Source organism: Coregonus clupeaformis, chromosome 13 (genome assembly GCF_020615455.1).
Source record: "Coregonus clupeaformis isolate EN_2021a chromosome 13, ASM2061545v1, whole genome shotgun sequence".
In the NCBI taxonomy this organism is placed as follows: Eukaryota; Metazoa; Chordata; class Actinopteri; order Salmoniformes; family Salmonidae; genus Coregonus; species Coregonus clupeaformis.
The window spans coordinates 2,415,681-2,440,737 of NC_059204.1; the positions used below are offsets into that span (position 1 = coordinate 2,415,681).

The window sequence follows — 25,057 nt, forward strand, 5'->3', positions numbered from 1 at the left end:
TCTGAGATACGGGAGGTTCCTCTGCCCCCACTGGACATCGAGGGGACACCGGCGTACTCGGTCCGTTCCATCCTGGATTCGAGGCGTCGGGTGGGGGGCCTGCAGTATCTCGTGGAGTGGGAGGGGTACGGTCCGGAGGAACGGTGCTGGGTCCCTAGGAGGAACATCCACGATCCCTCCATGCTGAGGGATTTCCACCGTCGTCATCCGACTCGCCCTGCACCGCGTCCTCCTGGCTGTCCCCGAGGCCGGTGTTGGCGCACGGCTGGAGCCGCGCGTCAAGGGGGGTACTGTCACGGATTCAGCCGAGGCTGCTACTCCTCCTTGCTCGGGCAGGCTTCGGCGTTCGTCGTCACTGGAGTACTAGCTGCCACCAATCGATGTTTCTGTGTTCTACTTGTTTTGTCTTCATTGTACACACCTGGTTCCCATTATGTCTATGATTTGTTTTCCTATTTAACCCTCTGGCTCCCACTGTGTTGTGTGCGTGTTTGTTCATGTTTGGTTGTCGTCTGGTGAGCGGGTTTGTTCCTCCCTGCGTTGAGGTTATGTTATTTACGTTACCTACGAGTAAAGTACGTTTTCGATTAGCTCTGTGTCCTGCGCCTGACTTCGTCCTACCGCATCACACTGACCGCCTGACACCGTTTCATCATAGCGCTTGATGGTTTTTGCGACTGCACTTGAAGAAACTTTCGAAGTTCTTGAAATGTTCCGTATTGACTGACCTTCATGTCTTAAAGTAATGATGGACTGTCGTTTCGCTTTGCTTATTTGAGCTGTTCTTGCCATAATATGGACTTGGTCTTTTACCAAATAGTACTATCTTCTGTATACCCCCTACCTTGTCACAACACAACTGATTGGCTCAAACGCATTAAGAAGGAAATAAATTAAACTTTTAAAATATGCCATTTAGCAGACGCTTTTATCCAAAGCGACTTACAGTCATGCGTGCATACATTTTTGTGTATGGGTGGTCCCGGGGATCGAACCCACTACCTTGGCGTTACAAGCGCCGTGCTCTACCAGCTGAGCTACAGAGGACCACCTGCTTTAAGAAGGCACACCTGTTCATTGAAACGCATTCCAGGTGACTACCTCATGAAGCTGGTTGAGAGAATGCCAAGAGTGTGCAAAGCTGTCATCAAGGCAAAGGGTGGCTATTTGAAGAATCTCAAATATAAAATATATTTGGATTTGTTTAACACTTGTTTGGTTACTACATGATTCCATATGTGTTATTTCATAGTTTTGATGTCTTCACTATTATTCTACAATGTAGAAAATTGTAAATATAAAGAAAAACACTTGAATGAGTAGGTGTGTCCAAACCTTTGACTGGTACTGTATATCCTATTAAATATGGAATAAAGATAATTTTAAAACAAAAAAAAGAAGCAACAAAACAAGAGATGATGCAAAACAACTGTCTAACTAATGAAAGTGAAACAAAACAGATTTTTTTTTTTTTTACGCTGATGTATAAAAAATAACTTTACAAAAAAGAAGTAAAGCCCCCAAGTGTGAAACATGTTTCTCAACCCTCAGTGGATGTTCCCTTGGCCTCCCTTGGCCAGAGGTCATTACGTGAAGCTGATTTAAATGAGAATACATTTGAGAAACCGTAGCCCCTTATTATTGATGCCTGCCAGCTAACTGGGGCAGATTTGTTATGGCTATTTCCTATGCCCTCCCATCCTCTCTAATGGCTAGTTAGTGCCGCAGCCTCTCATCTCTGTGAGGGAGCCATGACCCCTTACTGTTTTATTGAAGTTATTAAAGCCCAATAGACAAACAGGAGACCCAGGGCAAAAACAGCCCTGAAATAGCTGATTGGACTCTCTCCCTCATGCCTCACCTCTGCCTTCTCGCCTAGAATAAAAATGTGGCTGTGTGGGGTGAGAAAATCTCTGAAGATATGGGTTTTTTGAAGGCATTGTTCTCTGTCCAGAGAAGTGCAGAATGGAGAGATCCCTGTAGGATACAGTGTTGTAGTGGCTGGGTCTCCTGGAATCCTAATACTCACTCACTAGTGTTGTTACAGCAGCCATTTTGTCCAGCAAATGATATGCTTACATTGCCACTAGAATATCAAAAGATGGCCAGATTTAATCTACATCTCTTCACCATACATTACTAATAAAAACCGCCAACACAACAGCTAGCCACGCTAGAGCTGTTGGGTTTCTCTCGCTGCCTCATTCTCTATGCATAACAATTTATGCTAAATCGATCTCTAATCTCAGCACCTGTTCCTCCTTGTTCTCAGACCAGAACATTGAGCCAACACAGAAGAAGACGTGCGGGGTGGACTTAGCTGCTGCTTCCTCTGTGGCTCCACACTGAGCGTGCCCACTAAGCCCCTGGTTGGACTGTGTTGTGGGGGTAGGGGAGCCCTGTGTACGGCAGCCAGCCGATCGGAACAGTACCCAGATCTTAGGCTCTGCGTTATTGTGCTGAGGAGTCCCTCAGGTTGTGGTATTATGTGGTGTTGAGGAGCAGGACAAGGAGGCCAGGCGCTCTGGGAGTTGGGGGTGGTATGTAGAGGAACGGAAGGGAGGAGTATAAATGTGGCGGATTCCCAATGGAGTGCCACTCAGTCTTTTCACTGGTGGCTAATGCTGAGGCTAGCTGCTGCTACTGTCCTACTGTACTGACTTTTAAAGCCAACATACTGAGATGGGAGTATGTCATATGGCCATATTAGTTGAAGTATTGACATTAAACATAGGATGTTGTATAAACAAGCTGTATCATTTTGGGATTAAATACATTTTATCAGCCACCATACTGTATTGGTATACACTCACCGAGTGGTATAATCGTCGGTGCCAGGCGCACCGGATCCAGTATCTCCGAAACAGCCACCCTCCTGGGCTTTTCACGCCCGACAGTGTCTAGGGTTTACCAAGAATGATGCGACAGTCCTGTGGGTGAATACAGCTGGTTGATGAGAGAGATCGAAGGAGAATGGCAAGAATCGTGCAAGCTAACAGGCGGCCCACAAATAGACAAATAACGGCGTAGTACAACAGTGGTGTGCAGAACGGCATCTTGGAATGCACAACTCGTCGATCCTTGTCACGGATGGCCTATTGCAGCAGACGACCACACCGTGTTCCACTCCTATCAGCTAAAAACAAGAAAAGCGGCTCCAGTGGGCACTCGATCACCAACACTGGACAGTTGAGGAATGAAAAAACATTGTCTGGTCCGACAAATCCCGGTTCCTGTTGTGTCATGCTGATGGCAGAGTCAAGATTTGGCGTAAGCAGCATGATTCCATGAAGTCCACCTTGTAGAATCCTTGCCCTGATGAATTCAGGTTGTTCTGGAGGCAAAGGGGGGTCCGACCCAGTACTAGATGGGTGTACCTAATGAACTGTCCGGTGAGTGTATATTAGAGGCACTTTTATGTGATCTTTCGAAGTAAGTGAAACTCGACCATACTAAACAGCATTTGTTTTTCACCCGTTTAGGTTAATAAAGTTTAATCTCGTATTTAGAGGGATCCAGTTTGGCATCCAAAGTCATTACACAAACATGAATCTTAATGCTTTTAAATTCTAACACTTAATTGAAAGTAATCCTATGACATAAGATTTGGTACACAGCTCAGCTGTGTTGCTAGACACTTTGAGGACCCGCAAACCTGGAAAATATTCAGAAAGTATGCTGTGAATTAGGGTGAGACGGATGAAGCATGTGGGGAAAATGTGTGGGGTTTAGCTGCAATAAGCCAAGACTTCCGTGACCCACTACCTTCTCCATCAAACATTTGGACACTTCAATCTGTACTACCAAAGCAGATGCTAGGCATTTCACTGCCTTTTAACATGCAAAACACAAGAGGTCTTTATTTATTTCATCTCTCAACTCTTTAACGACGAGTGATTCAAATGGTTGGGAGAGAACGTTGGCTTATTCCCTTCCCGGCTTAGCCTCTCAAATCTTTTGCCAAGAGGCATTGTGAAATAAGTGAAAGAACTAATTTCCCTACAAATTGGTACACATTATTGAATACTTTCCCTTGTTCATGGCATGATTTGTTCCCCATGGCAACTGATTGGTGGGCCGGTTCCCTTCGATGAGAAATACATTATTTTACATTAATTTGTTAGCATAGAGATTTGATAGAAGAGCCCAAGTGACTCTGGTTCACTTTAAACTTTTCCTTTTTCTTGATAAGCCCAAATACTAAGCACACTTGGCAATGGTACATAATTCCATCTGACTAGCCTGTCTTACTCTTTATGATTTAATGTCAACAGTTTATTTTCATGTCAATGTCTTTGAAATGCTATTGCTGGCTTCAGTTGCCTAAGAAAGATATGTCAATGCCTGGGGCATTGTGTCACATTAACTCCATATGCACTACATGGCCAAAAGTATATGGACACCCCTTCAAATTAGTGGATTAGGCTATTTCAGCCACACCTGTTGCTGACAGGTGTATAACATCGAGCACACCGCCATGCAATCTCCATATACAAACATTGGCAGTAGAATGGCCTTACTGAAGAGCTCAGTGACTTTCAACGTGGCACCGTCATAGGATGCCACCTTTCCAACAAGTCAGTTAGTCAAATTTCTGCCCTGCTAGAGCTTCCCCGGTCAACTGTAAGTGCTGATATTGTGAAGTGGAAACGTCTAGGAGCAACTACGGCTCAGCCGCGAAGTGGTAGGCCACACAAGCTCACAGAACGGGACCGCAGAGTGCTGAACCGCATAGCGAGTAAAAATTGTCTGTCCTCGGTTGCAACACTCACTACCGAGTTCCAAACTGCCTCTGGAAGCAACGTCAGCACAATAAATGTTTTTTCGGGAGCTTCATAAAATGGGTTTCCATGGCCGATCAGCCGCACACAAGCCTAAGATCACCATAAGCAATGCCAAGTGTCGGCTGGAGTGGTGTAAAGCTCACTGCTATTGGACTCTGGAGCAGTGGAAACGCGTTCTCTGGAGTGATGAATCACACTTCACCATCTGGCAGTCCGACGGACAAATCTAGGTTTGACAGATGCAAGGAGAACGCTACCTGCCCCAATGCATAGTGCTAACTGTAAGGTTTGGTGGACGAGGAATAATGGTCTGGGGCTGTTTTTCATGGTTTGGGCTAGGCCCCTTAGTTCCAGCGAAGGGGAAATCTTAACGCTACAGCATACAATGACATTCTAGACGATTCTGTTCTACAAACTTTGTGGCAACAGTTTGGGGAAGGCCCTTTCCTGTTTCAGCATGACTATGCCCCCGTGCACAAAGCGAGATCCATAAAGAAATGGTTTGTCGAGATCGGTGTGGAAGAACTTGTCTGGCCTGCACAGAGCCCTGACCTCAACCCCATAGTACACCTTTGGGATGAATTGGAATGCCGACTGCGAGCCAGTCCTAATCACCTAACATCAGTGCCCGACTCTCTAATGCTCTTGTGGCTGAATGGAAGCAAGTCCCCGCAGCAATGTTCCAACATCTAGTGAAAAGCCTTCCCAGAAGAGTGGAGGCTGTTATAGCAGCAAAGGGAGGACCAACTCCATATTAATGGCCATGATTTTAGAATGAGACGTTCGACGAGCAGGTGTCCACATACTTATGGCCATGTAGTGTAAATACCTGACAAATAATTCCCTACCAATAATAGGCCAAGTGAGTTCTGAAGGGGGGGAAATGCAAAAACGTTCTAGGCCTCACTGGCGCAGTCAGAGCAGGCTCTGGGTTAGGTTTTGTCCTTAGTTGTTCTGCCCTGTCTCATGTAAGAGGAGAGAAAGAGGAGAGTGAGATCGAGAGAGCTTTACACCGGACGCACAAAGGAATGCTTTGTTCCATTTGAGCAAACTTGCTGTAAAAACTGCACTGCCCTGAGCGTGTGAAAAGTAAATGTTGCTGATCAGCCAAGATGCCTCATAATCTGGTCTGAGCCCTTGATGGAACATGGATTGCAAATTGTCACGGCGCCAAGTTAGGGTACTCTTCCAGCTCAGCGGTCTAGGTTGTCATTGTCACCCCCGTCAAAGGCGCGGTCCGTGCACAAACATACATAATCAAAAGAGTCATAAAGCACAGTATTGCGGTTATGTGTGTGTGTGTGTGGGGGGTGGGGGGTGGGGGGTGGGGGGGGTGCTGGAGTGGAATAGCCTCTATTGAAATGCAAACCAAGTCATTCTGCAGACCTTGCCTAATGCGCAAGGCCTTGAGTGATTTCGCTGAGTTTCACTATCCCGCATCGTTTTTATTAGCTTTTGCGTACGCTTGATGTTTTATAGTTTGATGGCCAGTTATCATTATCAGAGTCAGTTACAATTACGATCAACCGTGCTGCCTCTGCATTCCTCTTCATTTGGCTTAGCCACTCCCACTTTTCAAACCATCCTCCATCGTTTTTGAAAATTATGTTGGAATGATTTGTCGTACGGGAGGTGGGTAGCCTAGATCCAATATTGGCTTTGAAACCCAGAACCCAGCTCATTTTGATTGTAGTTAGGAGACCTCATTTGAGGCATTCGGATTGTGTTGATTTTGATTGCAAAAATAGCTGTCATGGTCAAATTCATTGTGTGTGTGTAATCGCTAGCCAGGGGGACCAACAAACCAATATGCAGGCAGCTATATCCCCCTACGCTTTAGCTCTCCTCCTCCAACTCCAAGAGTGGAGAGCCGCATAGGGCTCCCTCCTAATCAGCGTTTAACTCCAAGGCACAGTCATTTGGATAATTTGGCAAGCAAGGTCATTAGAGTGGTGGGGGTGAGGAGACAGAAAAGGGAAAGCGAATGAATGGGAAAAAGAGAGGGAGGAAGGGTAAGGAGGGGAGCGGATGGAGGGAGCTGAAGCAGAGTGATTTAACAGCAGCCTGGGAAAATAAATTAAGTCAAGGTTGCCGTGAGGACAGGTCGGAGTTTATTAAACAAAGGCACGTTTCCACCTGGTGGGGAGGCAGAGGTCGTGGGGAGTAGTGGTAACATGCCTCTCCTGGTGACACAGTCCAGATAGGGTATCTGACAAACTAGCGATTGTCCTTTTGAATCCAGCTCAAAATGGTTGCATATCTTATCATGTTAGGACCACCAGGCCCCAACCTAGTATGCCTATCATGGCCCCTCTTCAGCATCCCCCTTCCTCCCAGTGAGGAGAGGGCCACCTGGTGGCCACTTCGTCGTATTGCACTTCCACAACAACCATATAGTAGAACTAGGATTCTGAAAGGCTGGGTTGCAAGGCAATAAAGGAGGTTAGCGCCAGTGAGAGTGCATCAGTTGATGTCTTCTCCATTTACTGTCTATAAGGAAGATGGCTCTCCATTCCGCTGGGGGGTTATGAAAATGCCATTATATTTATAGGTGCTGGTCAATACAGGCCATTAACACTACATGATGGTGTATCAGGGCACCCGGCGTAGCAGGTAGTGAGTTGAATTACCTATTCCTACAGAACCCCTGATTAGACTGACAAGCCGCCAGCAATATCTAGTAAAAGTTTAATTGAACAGCTGCGTGTTGGAAGTGATTTATTTAAGAGGATAGGTGCAGAATGAGGGGGGAGCAAGAGGGAGAGGAAAACAGAGATGGGGGTGAAGGAGGTAGGGAGTCATGCAGGGAAATAGAGAGGAGGTATGGTTGACATAGAACAGTGTGAACATAATGAGAGTCGGTGCGTAAGAGGAAAGGATGAAAAGAGGGTTCCATTGGAGAACAGAACTGGCCCACTCACAGCAGCAACGACAGCATAAGGCATCACTCAAGAAGCTCTGGGTTCGGGTTGAGAAGCCGCGTGCTCGTTATTGTCTTGTGTAATCATTCAATCAATTGGTGGGAGTTGTTTTTCTCTTTTCATTTTTGTACGCTTTAAGATGTGTGTGGGGCCTTCCTGTCACGATCGCCAATAAAGTAGGACCAAAGCGCAGCGTTGGGAGTGAACATGATGACTTTAATGTTGAAATAACGACAAAACAAAACACGATCCGTAACGTCCTCAGTACATCGACTGAACATAGAACAAAAAACCCACAAACCAACAGTGAAACACAACAGTATATATATGGCTCCCAATCAGAGATAACGAGCCGACAGCTGACACTCGTTACCTCCGATTGGGAGTCATTGACCAATTACCAAAACACAAACAAATGAAACTCACCCATACCCAACACCACCAAAAGAAATACAACCCTGGCTCTAAAATAAAAGTCCATAGAGCCAGAGTGTCACACTTCCAAAAAGAAGCTTACCCAAATCGAGGGATTATGCCTTTTTTCCTCTTGTTTCCTTACTCCGTCAGTCCATCCCAGGTCTCCTGTATTTTCTGACATTCAATGAGCATTCGATTGAATCTGATATTTCGTTGATCTTTAGAAGTGCTGGACATGACATTTATCTCTCCATCAAATTAATATATGGCGTCAGTGTTTATGTTCTGTCGGCGAGAGGGGCCGAGAGACGAGACTGCGCTTCAAGACGAATGGATAAGCTCTCTGAACCGCATAACAATAATATAATCCCCCCCGGAGATAATTTTACCTTGTCAAGTGTATCAGTATGCAAATTCCTCACAGTCATCCAGTATCCAATCACAATGTGACAACTTGCTTTTGTCCTGGCAGCATTTATTTATGCACAAAAGCCTCGCTTTCTTTACTCTCTCGCTTTCTCTCTCTACACACGGTATTTCTGCGTCCTTGCCATGACAAGTCTTCTGTATCACTTTTTTCTCCTTTGTGGGATACATGGTTTGTCAGTGTCTCTTATCATCCAATGCCTAGTAGCCGTTGTTTGACTATTGGTAGATGTATCTGCTGGTATACAGCACCGCAAACCATAGGAATTCTGAACTTTTCTTTATTCTCCTTTGGAATGGGCCATTTTTAACACAAGCCTGGGCCAAAATATAATTATGTATGCATAGTGATGTGAAAATGTCAGCAACTTGGTTTCAGAGAGGCACTGATTTTCTTGTTCTCCACGTCTGCTGGCAGCGCTGAGTTCCACTCGCCTTATCAAATAAATTGGAGAGCGTCTTTTTTCCCGATTGCTTCCACAGAAAGGTTATGGCTCACCCGAGGGTCTTCTGCTCATGGCTCCGGCTGATGGGAAAACTACTTAGAATAATTGTGTTCCAGGAGGATGGATTCCCAGCCACCGTCATCACTGCCACCACTGCGCAGTGTGTGTTTGTGCGTCTGTGTGCGCCTGTGTGTGTGTGTGGTTTGTTTGTGTGTGTGTGTGTGTGTAGTTTGGGTGCGTGTGTGTGTGTGTGTTTGTGTGTGCATATATCTGCATCTGCATCAGTGGCGTCAGGGCACAGAAAAGGGAGTCTCCACTCCACACGTCAGCCCACTCCACCACTTAAAGATAAAACAGGAACCCTCCTCCTCCCTCCCAGGCCAGCAGCCTCTGTTTTGGATCCTGCAATTGTGTTTTGTTTTAAGTAGTCAGTTTAAAGCTTTTTCTCAGGGTCTGCTTGGTCTGTGGAAGCTATTTAACCCAGCCGTGACCTCAAATAATCAGGATAATTTAAAAGTTGTTTTCCATTCTGAGATAGATGGATTAGGAATACAAACACAGCTGTCACCAGGGGCTCTACGCTGACCTTTATTACAAGGACCACGTGTTTAGGAGCACAATTAAAAATATTTGAGATATTCAAGCTAGAATCCTTAATTCTTCTAGGCGCACTGGTGCTCCTAAATAAAAATTCCAGGTGGCACAGCAAAAATGATTAGGCGATTATGCAAGTAAAATGGTTGCACTGTACTGCCCTGGTTAACCTTTTTTGCGCTTGTCAAAACTGAATTTGTCTCTCTTTCGGCTTCCTTTGCCCTCGCCGCATAGGAGAATACACATTAAGCATGAGCAAATGGAGCCCTATCAGATCAACATTTATACGTTTCTGCTCTGCATCTTCCAAAAGCCCCACTCAAAAGAAGTATAATAAGCTATTCTCTGTGCCTTTTGTTCTTTTCCCCTTAGATGATTTGTCAGATTAGTGTAAATCCCAACTGTCGGGTCATCCCTCGCTGTCCACGTCCCTTATCGTCTTTTGTTTTAGCAAGAGATTACTGAAGATGCTCATCATTCCCGACCCGTGGCGGCTGGCCCTTCATCTGGGCTTGGGCTGGCCACTCGGTTTACCATCAGACGAGCATCAGCAGTGTGACGAGTGCATCAGATCTTTTTGCGGCGCCGGGCGTCTTGTTGCGAAGCGAACATCTGTCCTGATGGCTTCCCCGCTGCTAATTATGGCAGAATGTCCACATGGTTAGAGATGGAGGCTGACGAGGTTCACATGTCCTCTTATTGACGTTCCTCTCATATTCCCACAATAATGAGCAGCCGGCATGTGCTTCTCCAGCAAGGCGATGCAAAACTAAGCTATTTCTCTCTCTTTGGGCCTGGTGAGACTTTACTTTTTATATAATGAACGGTTGTGAGGGACATCAGAAAGGATTATGGTCAATATTGTATTGTTTGCCGAACAGTAAATCTCAAGGTCTGGCATGCACAATATCTGAGATTACAATACTGCAATTCAATAAATAATTACTTAGGAATTACTTGTGGACCCTCAATGAACCCCTGTTGACGGGTGCCGTATTTAATACTCTTGTGTGCTATTTTCTACAGCAGTCGCTTGCGGCGCAGTTTATAAGCATAATCCATTGTTGTCGTGACATTTTTGAAATAATAGCTTTGTCAGTGCAATTGAAGGCTTATGGAGTGGTATCAGAATGTTTTATTACATCAAGCTGCTACTTCAAGGATGCAAAGTCCTGGAAACATACAATAATGTTTCTCAAGCTTTCATAAACATACCATACATGTCGAGCTGTTATATCACGCACAGCCAAGTGCGTGATTGAATCACATGTCACATGACACATAAAACGGGCACCGCGTCAAGCACAGGGCCAAGGACTAAATAATATATTGTCATGGAATGGGAATATGTTGTGACTGCAGAACTCCAAGTGGAGAAGTTGTCTGTAAAGTGCCCCCTCAAACTAATAGAGCTTCAGTGGAAAAAGGCTTCGCTGGCCAAATGTAGCTGTCGAAGATGCCCTGTTTTTGCAGTAATTCAAAAGGGAGTGCCTTTGAGACGTTCATTTTTGTTCCTTTTTATTTACTTTTTTGCCTGCATTTATGCATTGACGTCTGCCGAGGTTATGAATGCAAAGGCTTGATATCCATTAGAGTTTAGGCCGCTAACAGTTGCACTGCGCTTCCTCTGTGAGCTGTTGTCACCATGGTCAGATGTTTGTTTTTTGGCACTCCCCACAGCAACATACAACTGCTAGCGACTACCAAAAAACTGAAATGCAATCTGTGAGTGGTTGGCATTCTCTAAGCAAAGGGTTTGTTGTGAATGCTTGATCATTTCACACACAGGCATTTCCTTAACAGTTAAGCAGAGCTAGGGGAGTTGTGTCTGGGAGAGCCTGGAAACGGGGAAGCAAAGTGAGGGAAGAGGCTAATATGACTGGATGGGCGCTAGACTTAAAGCACAACCAACTGTTTCTATAAATATTTTAGTTTCCAGTTAAAACCGGGCTCTTTTCTGTAATTTCACTGGTGTAAATGTGAAGAATAAACATATTGCCATGTTACACTACTTGGATTAATACTGCCTATTATTAATTGATTCAAATAACTTGAAACCACTACAACCGGGTCTTGGTGTTGACTCCTTGACAACTTTAACCAGCTAGAGTCCCACTGTGTTCTGTCTTGTTTACCGGGAGTTGGTCTGTTCATCATAGCTTGGTACTGAAGGTGACACGTGGAGCTGAACTAGATCTTTAGAGCCGTCTTCTTTCATCTGAACCAAACCAATCCAACTCTGTTTGTGGGTATACTGTTTGGAAAGGGCACGCTCCAGGTGTGCACAATTATTCCACACAGATTCACTCCCCAAGGAAAAATTATTGCGATAACTGCAAACAGATTCCTATCTTGCCTTGCACTTTCAGAGATTTAACATTTGAAAAATAGGAATGTGCCACATCATCAATAAAGGTGTTTTTTTACATGACGGGCAGCTGCGCAGAGCTGGAGATAAGAGTAAACCAAAGCCTTGTTGAAAAACAGGGAGCTGCAGCCTCCTCTATTGGTCATGGCCCAGTCCTCAAAGTGGCGCCGCCGCTGCTTTATCAGGTGAGTGCAGAGGAAGCGGTTTAAAGGCAAAGGAAGGGAGCGTTTGAAAACCGGTTGGGGGTTAATCCGACAGAAAGATTTGCTGTCACCCTTTTAAAGTGTTTGGCCAGCCTTTGAATATGGTTACCAGAGCCTGAAGAAATAAGGTCAGAATTCCAATGTCTAGGTCACAGAACCTGTGAGGCATACTGCTGACTCTCAACCTCCCCAATTGCGCAATGGGTGGGAGTTTGCTGTTTTGACAGACCTTAACTGTACACATCATCATGTTATGTTAATTAGTAACTGTCAGACCGTAGAAAAACACACGTTTTGGTTCCCCTCTGTATCTGCCACCGCAATGCAACAATAATTTCCTTCGGCAGGATATGAGTCAATTCTGTATCAGATGTGAACATTGGCAGTTGCAAGGTTTGATTTGCGATCCCCTCTATCTCCTTGGCTCGATCATTTTAATTTTCCCAGCATGCCCCACTAAAGAACATCTCCCTGCCAGCCAGGTTTTCTTCCTTCTCCTTCCTTCCAGCTCTTCATCTGCACGGCTCTGTGCGGGCTGCCGAACCTCAATGCTGTACTTAGAGTGATAAACAAGATACATTTCGGAGTGCTCAAGATGATTGTTGAGATTGCTGTTCATGATCCAGAGGCAAGGAGCTCCTGTCACTCAATACAGTTGCCTTCCGTTGCGTAGAGCCATCACTGGAATATTGTGTTTGAAGGTGCTTACCATAGCTGTCACTGGGAATGTTGTGTTTGAAGGTGTTAACCACAGTCTTTGACAATCTGAGCAATTTCCTGAAGACTAGATGGATGAAAGGCTATTCACCACTCCACATTAGCTAATTGTGCAAAACAACATTATTCTCCACAGGTTACATGCAACAATGAGTTAAAGAGAAGTCATTTCTTAAATGCTCTGTCAGAGCATTAATGTTTGCACTGAAAATATCCACTGACATTTTGGACCCCAGTGTATGAATTAGCTATATGGCCTTGAAGGATTAGGAGCATTTAGAGCTAACCGCTCCTGTTTAGCAGTCAGCCATTCCAGCGCAGCGCTTAATAGAAGTTGCCATGGCAGAAGGCATCTGCGTGGAATGAATAAATAATAGTCATGTCTTAGCCAAAGTAGCTCACACAGGCTCCTCCATTTGCCTCTTATCAGGCTTGCAAAGATGGCGAGAGTCTTACAGAATTGGTGCTTATTACTAGTCACAGCTGTACCTTTCTGATTCGCTATGTTCACTCATTAATCGGCTTCGTTTGAACGCAATGGCGAGCTAAATTCACATGGGTCACACCAGAGTAATACCTCATAGCCTCTCATTTGTATGGGGAAATTAATCGGAGTCACTGAAATGGATCATAGTCTTAAAAACACTAGTACAGTACAATATTGAAGTTCTCTCAAAATATTATGGAACCAAAGCATATGGAGTGGGCTTTTATTGTTTGCATGATGCTTAATATACAGTTGGCTGGTTGAGAAATACTGTCAATCGTTATTCAAGCATTATTCAGACATTTATCCATGATTTCAAAATTCCAGTGCGATAGCCTTTGTCTTTACCGATATATCACCACATTGTCCATCTACATTAACTGTCATTGATTGATCTTTCAAAATTGCATTTGCCCCAATGTAATACAGTGCTGTGCACATGATGGAACTACAGTATACAAACAAACCAACAACCTCTGACCTCGCAGATAAATCATAGGCTGTTCATAAAGTTGATTCATTCCTTTATCTCTCGATTGCAGGGTCAAGGCGAAGAAAGGGGTGAATCTTCTGCAAACCAAGTCGAAGAATGCCCAGTGGACTGTGGACTGGGAGGTACAGTCCGGGGCAAAGCATTCCATCACCACCATCGACGTGAACAAGAACAAAGGAGTGCAAGCCGGGTAAGTCAACAGCCTAGGGCCTAAACACACAACATCCACCCAAACACCACAGAGTGAGGCTGTTGTGCCCAGCACACTGTTAACTTTAGGATGGTTTGTTCTGTGAAAGTCTAAATGAGACTTCTTCAAAACATCTCCTTGGCTGCAGTGGTGTCCTCAGGTTGCTTGCTGATAATAATACAGAAGTTATAGGCCTATTTTTAGTAAAGATATGGATACAGTTTTGGGTAGTCGTGCAAAAAATACTTGGATATACTCTGTCAAATAAATTGCTTAATTGCAAAGCCATAAAAATGCTTACACCAATGATGATTTAAACATTTCTCCCTGCTTGGCAGAAAGCTGATATGTTTGGAGGACAATCACATGAAACTTTAGTTTTCAAATGCATGCTTTTTACAGCTTGAGTATCAACTTAAGTGATATATCCATTTTATGTGTAGGCAAAACCAATTGAAATGCCAAAGTGATATATACAGTTTAACTTTTATACAGTGCCTTCAGAAAGTATTCATACTTTACAGCCTGAATTCAAAATAGATTAAATATATTTTTTTCTCACCCATCTACACACAATACACCATAATGACAAAGTGAATACATGTTTTTAGAAATGTCTGCTAATTTATTGAAAATGAAATACAGAAATATCTTATTTACATAAGTATATACACCCCTGAGTCAATACTTTGTAGAAGCACCTTTGGCAGCGATTACAGCTGTGAGTCTTTCTGGGTAAGTCTCTTAAGTGCTTTCCACACCTGGATTGTGCAACATTTGCCCATTATTCTTTTCAAAATTCGTCAAGCTCTGTCAAATTGGTTGTTGATCATTGGTAGACAAGCATTTTCAGGTCTTGCCATAGATCTTCAAGTAGATTTAAGTCAAAACTGTAACGCGGCCACTCAGGAACATTCACTGTCTTCTTGGTAAATTCTGTGTAGATTTGGCCTTGTGTTTTCGGTTATTGTCCTGCTGAAAGGTGAATTCATCTCCCAGTGTCTGGTGGAACGCAGACTGAACCAGGTTCTCCTCTAGGATTTTGCCTGTGCTTAGCTCCATTCCGTTTATTTTTTATCCTGAAAACCTCCCCAGTCCTTAACGATTACAAGCATACCCATAATATGATGCAGCCATCATTATGCTTGAAAATATGGAGAATGGTACTCAGTAATGTGTTGTATTGGATTTGCCCCAAACAGAACACTTTGTATTCAGAACAAAACATGTATTGCTTTACCACATTTTTTGCAGCATTACTTTAGTGCCTTGTTGCAAACAGGATGCATGTTTTGAAATAGTTTTATTCTGTACAGGCTTCCTACTTTTCACTCTGTCAATTAGGTTAGTATTGTAGAGTAACTACAATGTTGTTGATCCATCCTCAGTTTTCTACTATCACAGCCATTACACTCTAACTGTTTTAAAGTCACCATTGGCCTTAAGGTGAAATCCCTGAGCGGTTTCCTTCCTCCCCGGCAACTGAGTTAGGAAGGATGCCTGTATCTTTATAGTGACTGGGTGTATTGATACACCATCCAAAGAGTAATTAATAACTTCACCATGCTCAAAGGTATATGTCTGCTTTTTTTTATTTATACCCATCCAACAATAGGTGCCCTTCTTTGCGAGACATTGGAAAAGCTCCCTGGTCTTTGTGGTTGAATCTGTGTTTGAAATTCACTGCTCGACTGAGGGACCTTACAGATAATTGTATGTGTGGTGTACAGAGATGAGGTAGTTATTCAAAAATCATGTTAAACACTGTGAGTCCATGCAACTTAATATGTGACTTGTTAAGCACAGTTTTACTCCTGAACTTATTTAGGCTTGCCACAACAAAGGGGTTGAATGCTTATTGACTCAAGACATTTCAGGTTTTCATTTTTTCAGTGAATAAAATAAATAAATATATATATAATATATAAATGCAGGCTGTGACACAGCAAAATGTGGAAAAAGTCAAGGAGTGTGAACACTTTCTGAAGGCACTGTATGTTGCTGCATTGCAGTGCCATGGAGATGAGATTTTGTCATCGGCAAAAATGGCAGCACTATCTATGCCTGTCATTGGGCAGGGGTACCCATGATTATATACAGGCACATCACAGAACTCGGGCTACGTTCCAATATTCATACTAGGCTTCCTCTTAGAATGCATGCCCAATACATTGGATCATGGATCAGACCATTACTCTCATCAGTCCTAAAACACAGGCCCTCCATTTTGAATGAAGGCAGAAGCAGTGGAATTAGGTGCAGCTGAGGATGCAGGGAGGTAGCTAGCTTCTTAGCCTGTGATACAGCAGGACTGCTGGGCGGGCGAAGCCTGGCATTAGCTAACATAAATCACTAATACGCTCAACTCATTAACAAAGGAGGCATTAAGAGTTTGGGGTGCTTATCCTAAACCTCCAGAGCTATTTAGCCAGTGCAGATCCTAGTAATGCCACCGCCCATAGTTTCCACGGACTGTGGGGACTGGCCAAGTGGGTCTGGAGGGAGAGAGCGGAGGATTGGGGGGGGGGGTTAGGGAGTGAGTGTAACAGACAAACAGTGACATTACCTGAATAAAAGATCAGCCAGTCTTCCTTTGTTCTCTCTCAATAAGGCACTTAGTGTCTGGCTTTCTCGCTATATTTAGCAGACCGTGTCAAGTCATCTTTGCCATCCTGTCACCATGTTGGAAATCCGGTCCGGCAGGGGGTCAAGCTAAAGACACATTGTGTCATCCCGGCTTTTGTCAGAGGCCCAGTCAAAAGTCATGAAGGTATTTTGGGCATAGATGTAAGTGTTAATTTGTGTGAATGGGGTTTGGCTTTTTTCTCGATCTCGGACTAACCAATATGTATCCAATATGTGTTAAGATTGATACCCGTCATTGCTTTGATAAACGGCGAGAGGAAAGAAACGCTTATTGATCCTATTGCATCATTAACCTGCGACAATGTCCCTGAGTTCATATGTTACTTATGAGTTTTGCCTACATTTTAGAGCCCGGTAACAGTCGCCAAGGATAAATAGCCTGCAATTTCCTATTTTCCTTTGATTTAGCCTTCTAGCTGATAAAAAGCATTAAAGATGAGTGAATTCTCAAACTACAGTATTTAAGGCCTACTACACCCAGCTAAGAGCAATAACATTAATGGAGGGACCTTTTGTGAAGGCATATTTAACTGCCTTTTTGTGCCGACTTTGGTATATATTTTAGATAATGGACCATGCTGGGCTGCTTTATAAATGTGTCCACAAAAGTAGTATGAGTAGAACCATGCCAAAGAGGGTCCCAGTAGTTTTGTATTACCACATTAAGCCTAATAGGTTTAAAGCCTTCATTCGACATGGTTTAGCATAAAATCTAGGTCAATGATCATATTGTCATCTTCAATCATAAAGCGTGATCAATCTTCTGGGCGAACGCGGCGCTTGGGAGCATTTTACATTGCCTGCAAGATGAAAACATTACTTTCTTCCATAGCTTGGTGACATGTACGTTATACAAGGAACTAAGAATAGTCCATGCTTTTAATGTCAACCATGTGATTCTCTGTGTTGTCAAGGACTTCGGAGTTGTTATGACAACATGTAATCATTATAAGTGTTTGTCTTAATGTAAAGAATATGTAACATGTTAATGTGAAAAACTTATTTGAGGAGCTGGTGGTTAACACCACCGACATAAACATGTACTTCATGGACTTCTGATTGGTGCACACCAGTATCTCACTCGTCACACGCAGCTACAGTGAGGGAAAAAAGTATTTGATCCCCTGCTGATTTTGTGCGTTTGCCCACTGACAAAGACATGATCAGTCTATAATTTTAATGGTAGGTTTATTTGAACAGTGAGAGACAGAATAAAATAAAAAAATCCAGAAAAACGCATGTAAAATTTTTTATAAATTGATTTGCATTTTAATGAGGGAAATAGGTATTTGACCCCTCTGCAAAACATGACTTAGTACTTGGTGGCAAAACCCTTGTTGGCAATCACAGAGGTCAGACGTTTCTTATAGTTGGCCACCAGGTTTGCACACATCTCAGGAGGGATTTTGTCCCACTCCTCTTTGCAGATCTTCTCCAAGTCATTAAGGTTTCGAGGCTGACGTTTGGCAACTCGAACCTTCAGCGCCTTCCACAGATTTTCTATGGGATTAAGGTCTGGAGACTGGCTAGGCCACTCCAGGACCTTAATGTGCTTCTTCTTGAGCCACTCCTTTGTTGCCTTGGCCGTGTGTTTTGGGTCATTGTCATGCTGGAATACCCATCCACGACCCATTTTCAATGCCCTGGCTGAGGGAAGGAGGTTCTCACCCAAGATTTGACGGTACATGGCCCTGTCCATCATTCCTTTGATGCGGTGAAGTTGTCCTGTCCCCTTAGCAGAAAAACACCCCCAAAGCATAATGTTTCCACCTCCATGTTTGACGGTGGGGATGGTGTTCTTGGGGTCATAGGCAGCATTCCTCCTCCTCCAAACACGGCGAGTTGAGTTGATGCCAAAGAGCTCCATTATGGTCTCATCTGACCACAACACCTTCACCCAGTTCTCCTCTGAATCATTCAGATGTTCATTGGCAAACTTCAGACGGGCCTGTATATGTGCTTTCTTGAGCAGGGGGACCTTGCGGGCGCTGCAGGATATCAGTCCTTCACGGCGTAGTGTGTTACCAATGGTTTTCTTGGTGACTATGGTCCCAGCTGCCTTGAGATCATTGACAAGATCCTCCCGTGTAGTTCTGGGCTGATTCCTCACCGTTCTCATGATCATTGCAACTCCACGAGGTGAGATCTTGCATGGAGCCCCAGGCCGAGGGAGATTCACAGTTCTTTTGGTTTTTTTCCATTTGCGAATAATCGCACCAACTATTGTCACCTTCTCACCAAGCTGCTTGGCGATGGTCTTGTTGTAACGATCCCGGCTGTCTGAGTCGGGGTCTGGTTGTAATCTCCAGTTTCCCGAGGGTTCGGGAACGCTCCGGGGAGCGCTCTGGTTTCCGCACCTGCTTCCTATTAGCAATCTGCACACCTGGGCCTAATCAGCACCTTTCTTAGGCTCTGGCCCAACATCCAGTTCCTGCCGGATCGTTAGCCATGAACAGTAGGTGTACAGTGTATCAGTTCAAGAGTATCTTGCGTGAGTTTTGTTATTTTGTACTTTGTTGAGTTTTGTGTTCTTACCTCCGTTTTTGTTCCACCTGCAGTCACACGTCCGGAACCTTCACTCCACCTCTGCCTGATGGTCGGCGGCTGCCGAGCCATCACTGGACCCAGACTGCACCCCCAACTACTCAACCACGCCGCCCGCTCTGTCCCTGGATTATACTGCACCTTTTTGTCGTATCTAATAAACCCTCACCTTCGTTCAACTCTCCTTGTCCTGGTCTGCTTTTGGGTTCTGGCTGAGGGAACTGTGACAGAACGATCCGGCCAATTATGAACCCAGCGGACCTGGACTCTGTTCGCCATGCCATTACCCAGCAGGAGAAGATGTTGGGCCATCATAGCATGGTACTACAGGAGATCGCGTTGTCAGTTCGGAACCTTTCTACCGGCTGACGGAGGTCCAGAACCAACGCCAGTGTCCGGTGGAGGACTCACTACCGGTTTCACCCATCTCGCCTGCCGCTTCTGAAGTTGTGTCCCTCCGTGAGCCCAAGGTGCCGACGCCGGATAAATATGAGGGGAGCTGGGAAGATGCCGTTCCTTCCTTATGCAGTGTGGATTAGTGTTCGATCTACAGCCCTACTCTTATGCCACTGACAAGGCTAGGATAGCCTTTTTGATTGAGTTGCTGTGTGGTCGGCGCTGGAGTGGGCTTCAGCCGTTTGGGAACGACAGGATCCCTGCATGGCTTCATACCAGGGGTTCACGGCCGAGATGAGGAAGCTCTTCGACCATTCCGTCCGAGGGAGGGACGCAGCTAGGCGTCTGTTTTCTCTTCACCAAGGAACTCGCTAGCGTGGCCGACTTCGTGATCGAGTTCAAGACGTTGGCTGTGGAGAGTGGGTGGAGCGAGGAGTCTTTGCAAGCGGCCTTTTACCAGGGCCTGTCGGAGCAGCTCAAGGATGAGTTGATCTCCTATCCGAGCCTAGTGACCTGGACAGCTTGGTAGCCTTGTCTATTCGGGTGGATAATCGAGTCCGAGGAGCGAAGGAGGGAGAAGCAATGGGGTCCGTCCAATCGATCAGCTTCTCAGTTCCCAGTCGGATCGGGTGGTGGACCAGAACACGTCGATCATTCTCCACCACTAGGGATTAGTAGAGAGGACCTCTCTCCCGATTCTGAACCCATGCAAGTGGGGGTGGCACGGGTTAACCAAGGAGGAGCGTCAACCTGACGTAAGACCAACTGCTGTCTCTACTGTGGTAGCTCGGGACATTACATCTCCACTGGTTCCCGGCGGTCGTCAAACTGCCCGGCTCGCTAAAGTTGGGAGGACTTTTAGCGAGCCAGTTTCAACCTCTCAGTACCTCTGTCAGACCCCGCTTCCGGCTACCCTTGTGAACAGGAATCAGAGCTTAGCGCTTAACGCTTTTATCGATTCAGGTGCCGATGGAAGCTTTCTTGATGCCGAGTTGGTGGAACAGCTGGGGCTTTCCAAGGAGCAATTGCCGGAAGCCATTGAAGCGACCACTCTGAACGGCAGTAGTCTGCGCAGATCACGATGAGGACTGAACCGGTTAAGATGCGGTTGTCGGGGAATCATTCGGAGATGATTTCATTTTTCATTCTGCCGTCTTCCCATGTTCCTCTGGTCCTTGGATACCCCCTGGCTGAAGGAACACAATCCCACGTTCGATTGGGCGACGGGCAAGGTAACGAGTTGGAGCCTTGATTGTCATGCTAACTGTCTCAAGACTGCCTGCCCCCATTCGGTTCCCAGTCAGGTGATTGAGGCTAAACCCCCAGATTTGTCCCTGGTTCCCGAGACATATCACGATTTGGGGAAGTTTTCAGTAAGCAGAAGGCTCTGTCACTTCCTCCCCAACCGACCATATGATTGTGCCATCAACCTGGTTCCTGGAGCTGTCTACCCCAAGGGAAGGTTATACAGTATCTCCCGACCTGAACGTGAGGCGTTGGAGACCTACATCAAGGAGTCCCTAGCTGCTGGTCTCGTTCGTCCCTCGTCATCACCCCTGGGGGCAGGATTCTTCTTTGTGGGAAAGAAGGATGGCTCTCTTCGACCGTGTATTGATTATCGGGGGTTGAATGACATCACGGTCAAGAACAAGTATCCCCTGCCCTTGATGAGTTCTGCCTTCGACTCCTTACAGGGTGCTACGGTGTTCACCAAGCTAGACCTACGCAATGCGTATCACCTGGTCCGGATCAGAGAGGGGACGAGTGGTTGACGGGTTTCAATACACCGATGGGTCACTTCGAGTATCAGGTGATGCCGTTTGGACTGACCAATGCTCCAGCGGTATTCCAGAGTATGGTGAACGACGTCCTGAGAGATATGATCGGTCTCTTCGTGTTTGTTTACCTGGATGACATTCTGATCTTCTCGAAGGAACCTTCCGACCACGTCCAGCATGTCCGGCAGGTCCTGCAGCGATTGTTGGAGAATCGTCTGTTCGTGAAGGCCGAGAAGTGCGAATTTCTACCGCAGATTCATCCGGGATTACAGCCGTGTGGCCGCTCCATTAACTGCCTTGACTTCCAGTATCAGGACCTTCAAGTGGAATCCGGAGGCGGATCGTGCGTTTCTGGATTTGAAGAGGCGATTCACCAACGCACCGATTCTCTCTCAACCGGACACGGCCCGTCAGTTCGTCGTTGAAGTGGACGCGTCGGATGTGGGAGTTGGCGCCATCCTGTCGCAGCGATGCTCCACGGACAGTAAACTCCATCCCTGCGCTCTACTACTCGTCGCCTTTCGCCTGCAGAGAGGAATTACGATGTGGGTAACCCGGGAGCTTCTCGCGGTGAAACTTGCCTTGGAGGAGTGGCGCCATTGGTTGGAGGCGGAGCAACCGTTTATTGTCTGGACTGACCACAAGAATCTTGCTTACGTGCAATCGGCTAAACGTCTCAACTCCCGTCAGGCCAGGTGGGCGTTGTTTTTGAGACGATTCAAGTTTGCCCCTGCGTTCCGACCTGGATCTAAGAACGGCAAGGCGGACGCCTTGTCCCGGATGTTCTCCAAGACGGAGGAGAGTGGGTCCAAGACCGAGACTATTCTCCCCCGGAACTGCGTCGTGGGAGCAGTGATGTGGAAGATTGAGGAGGAGGTGCTGGCGGCCCTTCGGACTCAGCCCGGTCCCGGTAACGGTCCACCCGGTCGGTTGTTTGTGCCTGAGTCGGGTTCGTCCTGCTGTCCTCAAATGGTCCCACGCCAGCAAGATGGCTTGTCACCCCGGCGTGGCGCTCGGACTATGGCGTTTCTTCGCAGACGTTTTTGGTGGCCTGCCATGGCCGAGGATACTCGGGGTTTTGTTGCTGCCTGTCCAGTGTGTGCGCAGAATAAGAGTACCAATCGGCCCAGCTCTGGACTACTTCATCCCCCTTCCTATTCCCGGCGTCCATGGTCGCATCTGGCCCTGGACTCGTCACGGGGTTGCCCGCTTCGGAGGGGAACACGGTCGTTCTGACTATCGTGGACAGATTCAGCAAGTTCGCCCACTTTGTGCCTATTGGCAAGCTTCCCTCTGCCTCGGAGACGTCCGAGATCCTGGTTAGGGAGGTTTTCAGGGTCCACGGGTTGCCCAGTGATATCGTTTCCGACCGTGGCCCTCAGTTTACCTCTGCTGTCTGGAAGTCCTTCTGTTTGGCCATTGGAGCTACAGTCAGTCTCACATCTGGTTTTCACCCCCAATCCAATGGTCAGGCGGAGAGAGCCAACCAGAAGATGGAATCCACGCTCACGCTGTCTGGTCTCTTCCAACCCCACCTCCTGGGCCTCTCAGTTGCCTTGGGTTGAGTATGCCCACAATACTCTCCCTACATCTGCCACTGGGATGTCTCCCCTTCCAGTGCCTGTATGGCTACCAACCTCCCCTGTTCCCTTTTCAGGAGAAGGAGCTCTCAGTGCCTTCTGTTCAGGCCCATATTCGGCGTTGCCACCGGACCTGGCATCGGGCCAGAAAGGCACTCCTTAGAGGTTCGGACAGTATCAGCTCCAGGCGAATCGTCGCCGGATCCCCGCTCCCCACCTATACCATCGGAGATAGGGTTTGGTTGGCCACACGGATCTTCCGTTACGGACTGAGTCTAGGAAGTTGTTACCGAAGTTTATTGGTCCGTTTGTGGTGGAGAAGGTGATCAATCCAGTGGCAGTGCGACTCAAACTACCGAGGACGCTCAGAGTCCATCCCACCTTTCATGTCTCCTGCCTCAAGCCTGTCTTCCTCAGTCCTCTGTTGCCTCCTCCGCCTCCTCCTCCTCCTCCTCGGATGATCGGAGGTGGTCCTGCCTACACGGTGCGTCGCATTATGGATTCCAGACGGCGGGGCCGGGGTTTCCAGTATCTCGTGGACTGGGAGGTATGGTCCTGAGGAGAGGAGTTGGATTCGCGGCGACAGGTCCTAGATGCGGATCTCATCAGGGACTTTTACCGCCTCCATCCTGGCGCTCCGGGAGTCCGCCCGGTGGCGTTCGTCGGAGGGGGTACTGTAACGATCCCGGCTGTCTGAGTCGGGGGTCTGGTTGTAATCTCCAGTTTCCCGAGGGTTCGGGGAACGCTCCGGGGAGCGCTCTGGTTTCGCACCTGCTTCCTATTAGCAATCTGCACACCTGGGCCTAATCAGCACCTTTCTTAGGCTCTGGCCCAACATCCAGTTCCTGCCGGATCGTTAGCCATGAACAGTAGGTGTACAGTGTATCAGTTCAAGAGTATCTTGCGTGAGTTTTGTTATTTTGTACTTTGTTGAGTTTTGTGTTCTTACCTCCGTTTTTGTTCCACCTGCAGTCACACGTCCGGAACCTTCACTCCACCTCTGCCTGATGGTCGGCGGCTGCCGAGCCATCACTGGACCCAGACTGCACCCCCAACTACTCAACCACGCCGCCCGCTCTGTCCCTGGATTATACTGCACCTTTTTGTCGTATCTAATAAACCCTCACCTTCGTTCAACTCTCCTTGTCCTGGTCTGCTTTTGGGTTCTGGCTGAGGGAACTGTGACACTTGTAGCCCATTCCAGCCTTGTGTAGGTCTACAATCTTGTCCCTGACATCCTTGGAGAGCTCTTTGGTCTTGGCCATGGTGGAGAGTTTGGAATCTGATTGATTGATTGCTTCTGTGGACAGGTGTCTTTTATACAGGTAACAAGATGAGATTAGGAGCACTCCCTTTAAGAGTGTGCTCCTAATCTCAGCTCGTTACCTGTATAAAAGACACCTGGGAGCCAGAAATCTTTCTGATTGAGAGGGGTTCAAATACTTATTTCCCTCATTAAAATGCAAATCAATTTATAACATTTTTGACATATTGTTCTGGATTTTGTTGTTGTTATTCTGTCTCTCACTGTTCAAATAACCTACCATTAAAATTATAGACTGATCATTTCTTGGTCAGTGGGCAAACGTACAAAATCAGCAGGGGATCAAATACTTTTTTCCCTCACTGTATGTCTTTTTTTCAAAGGTCGTAACGCATCTTACCACTGAACTCATCTAAGTATAAATTATTTTTTAACACTTGTTTGAAGGATCTGTTTGAACACAGCTCAATCATCAAGTTTGCTGGCGACAACCGTGGTAGGCCATTCTCCAGGGGAGGAGAATGGCGCTGCATTGCATAGCAGCCGTTTTACGGGCTCCTGACAAATTCTGCTTTATATATTTTAATATTCATTTTTTTACTTTTTTTGTACGTAATGTTTCTGCCATCGTTCCTATGACTGAAAAGAGCTTCTGGACATCAGAACAGCGATCACTAACCTCAATTTGGATGAAGATTTCTACTTCAACGAGTCGGAGGTGCAGGACATACGGCTCACCCCGGACCAGACCCTAATCCCAGAGACATGGAAAAGAAAAAGGTGGTCTAAGAGAGGCCAATGTG

The 25,057-nt window shown here is 46.2% G+C and overlaps 1 protein-coding gene across 2 annotated transcripts in view; it reads left to right on the forward strand.

Annotated features, from left to right (window-relative positions):
• tmem132e (transmembrane protein 132E) overlaps window positions 1-25,057 on the forward strand; it is a 399,344-nt gene that overhangs the window by 324,748 nt on the left and 49,539 nt on the right. For both annotated transcript variants that reach the window (XM_041893726.2, XM_041893725.2), the window contains exon 3: window positions 13,906-14,046. In XM_041893726.2, coding sequence (XP_041749660.2) covers window positions 13,906-14,046 — 141 coding nt within the window. The remainder of the gene's footprint in view (window positions 1-13,905; window positions 14,047-25,057) is intronic.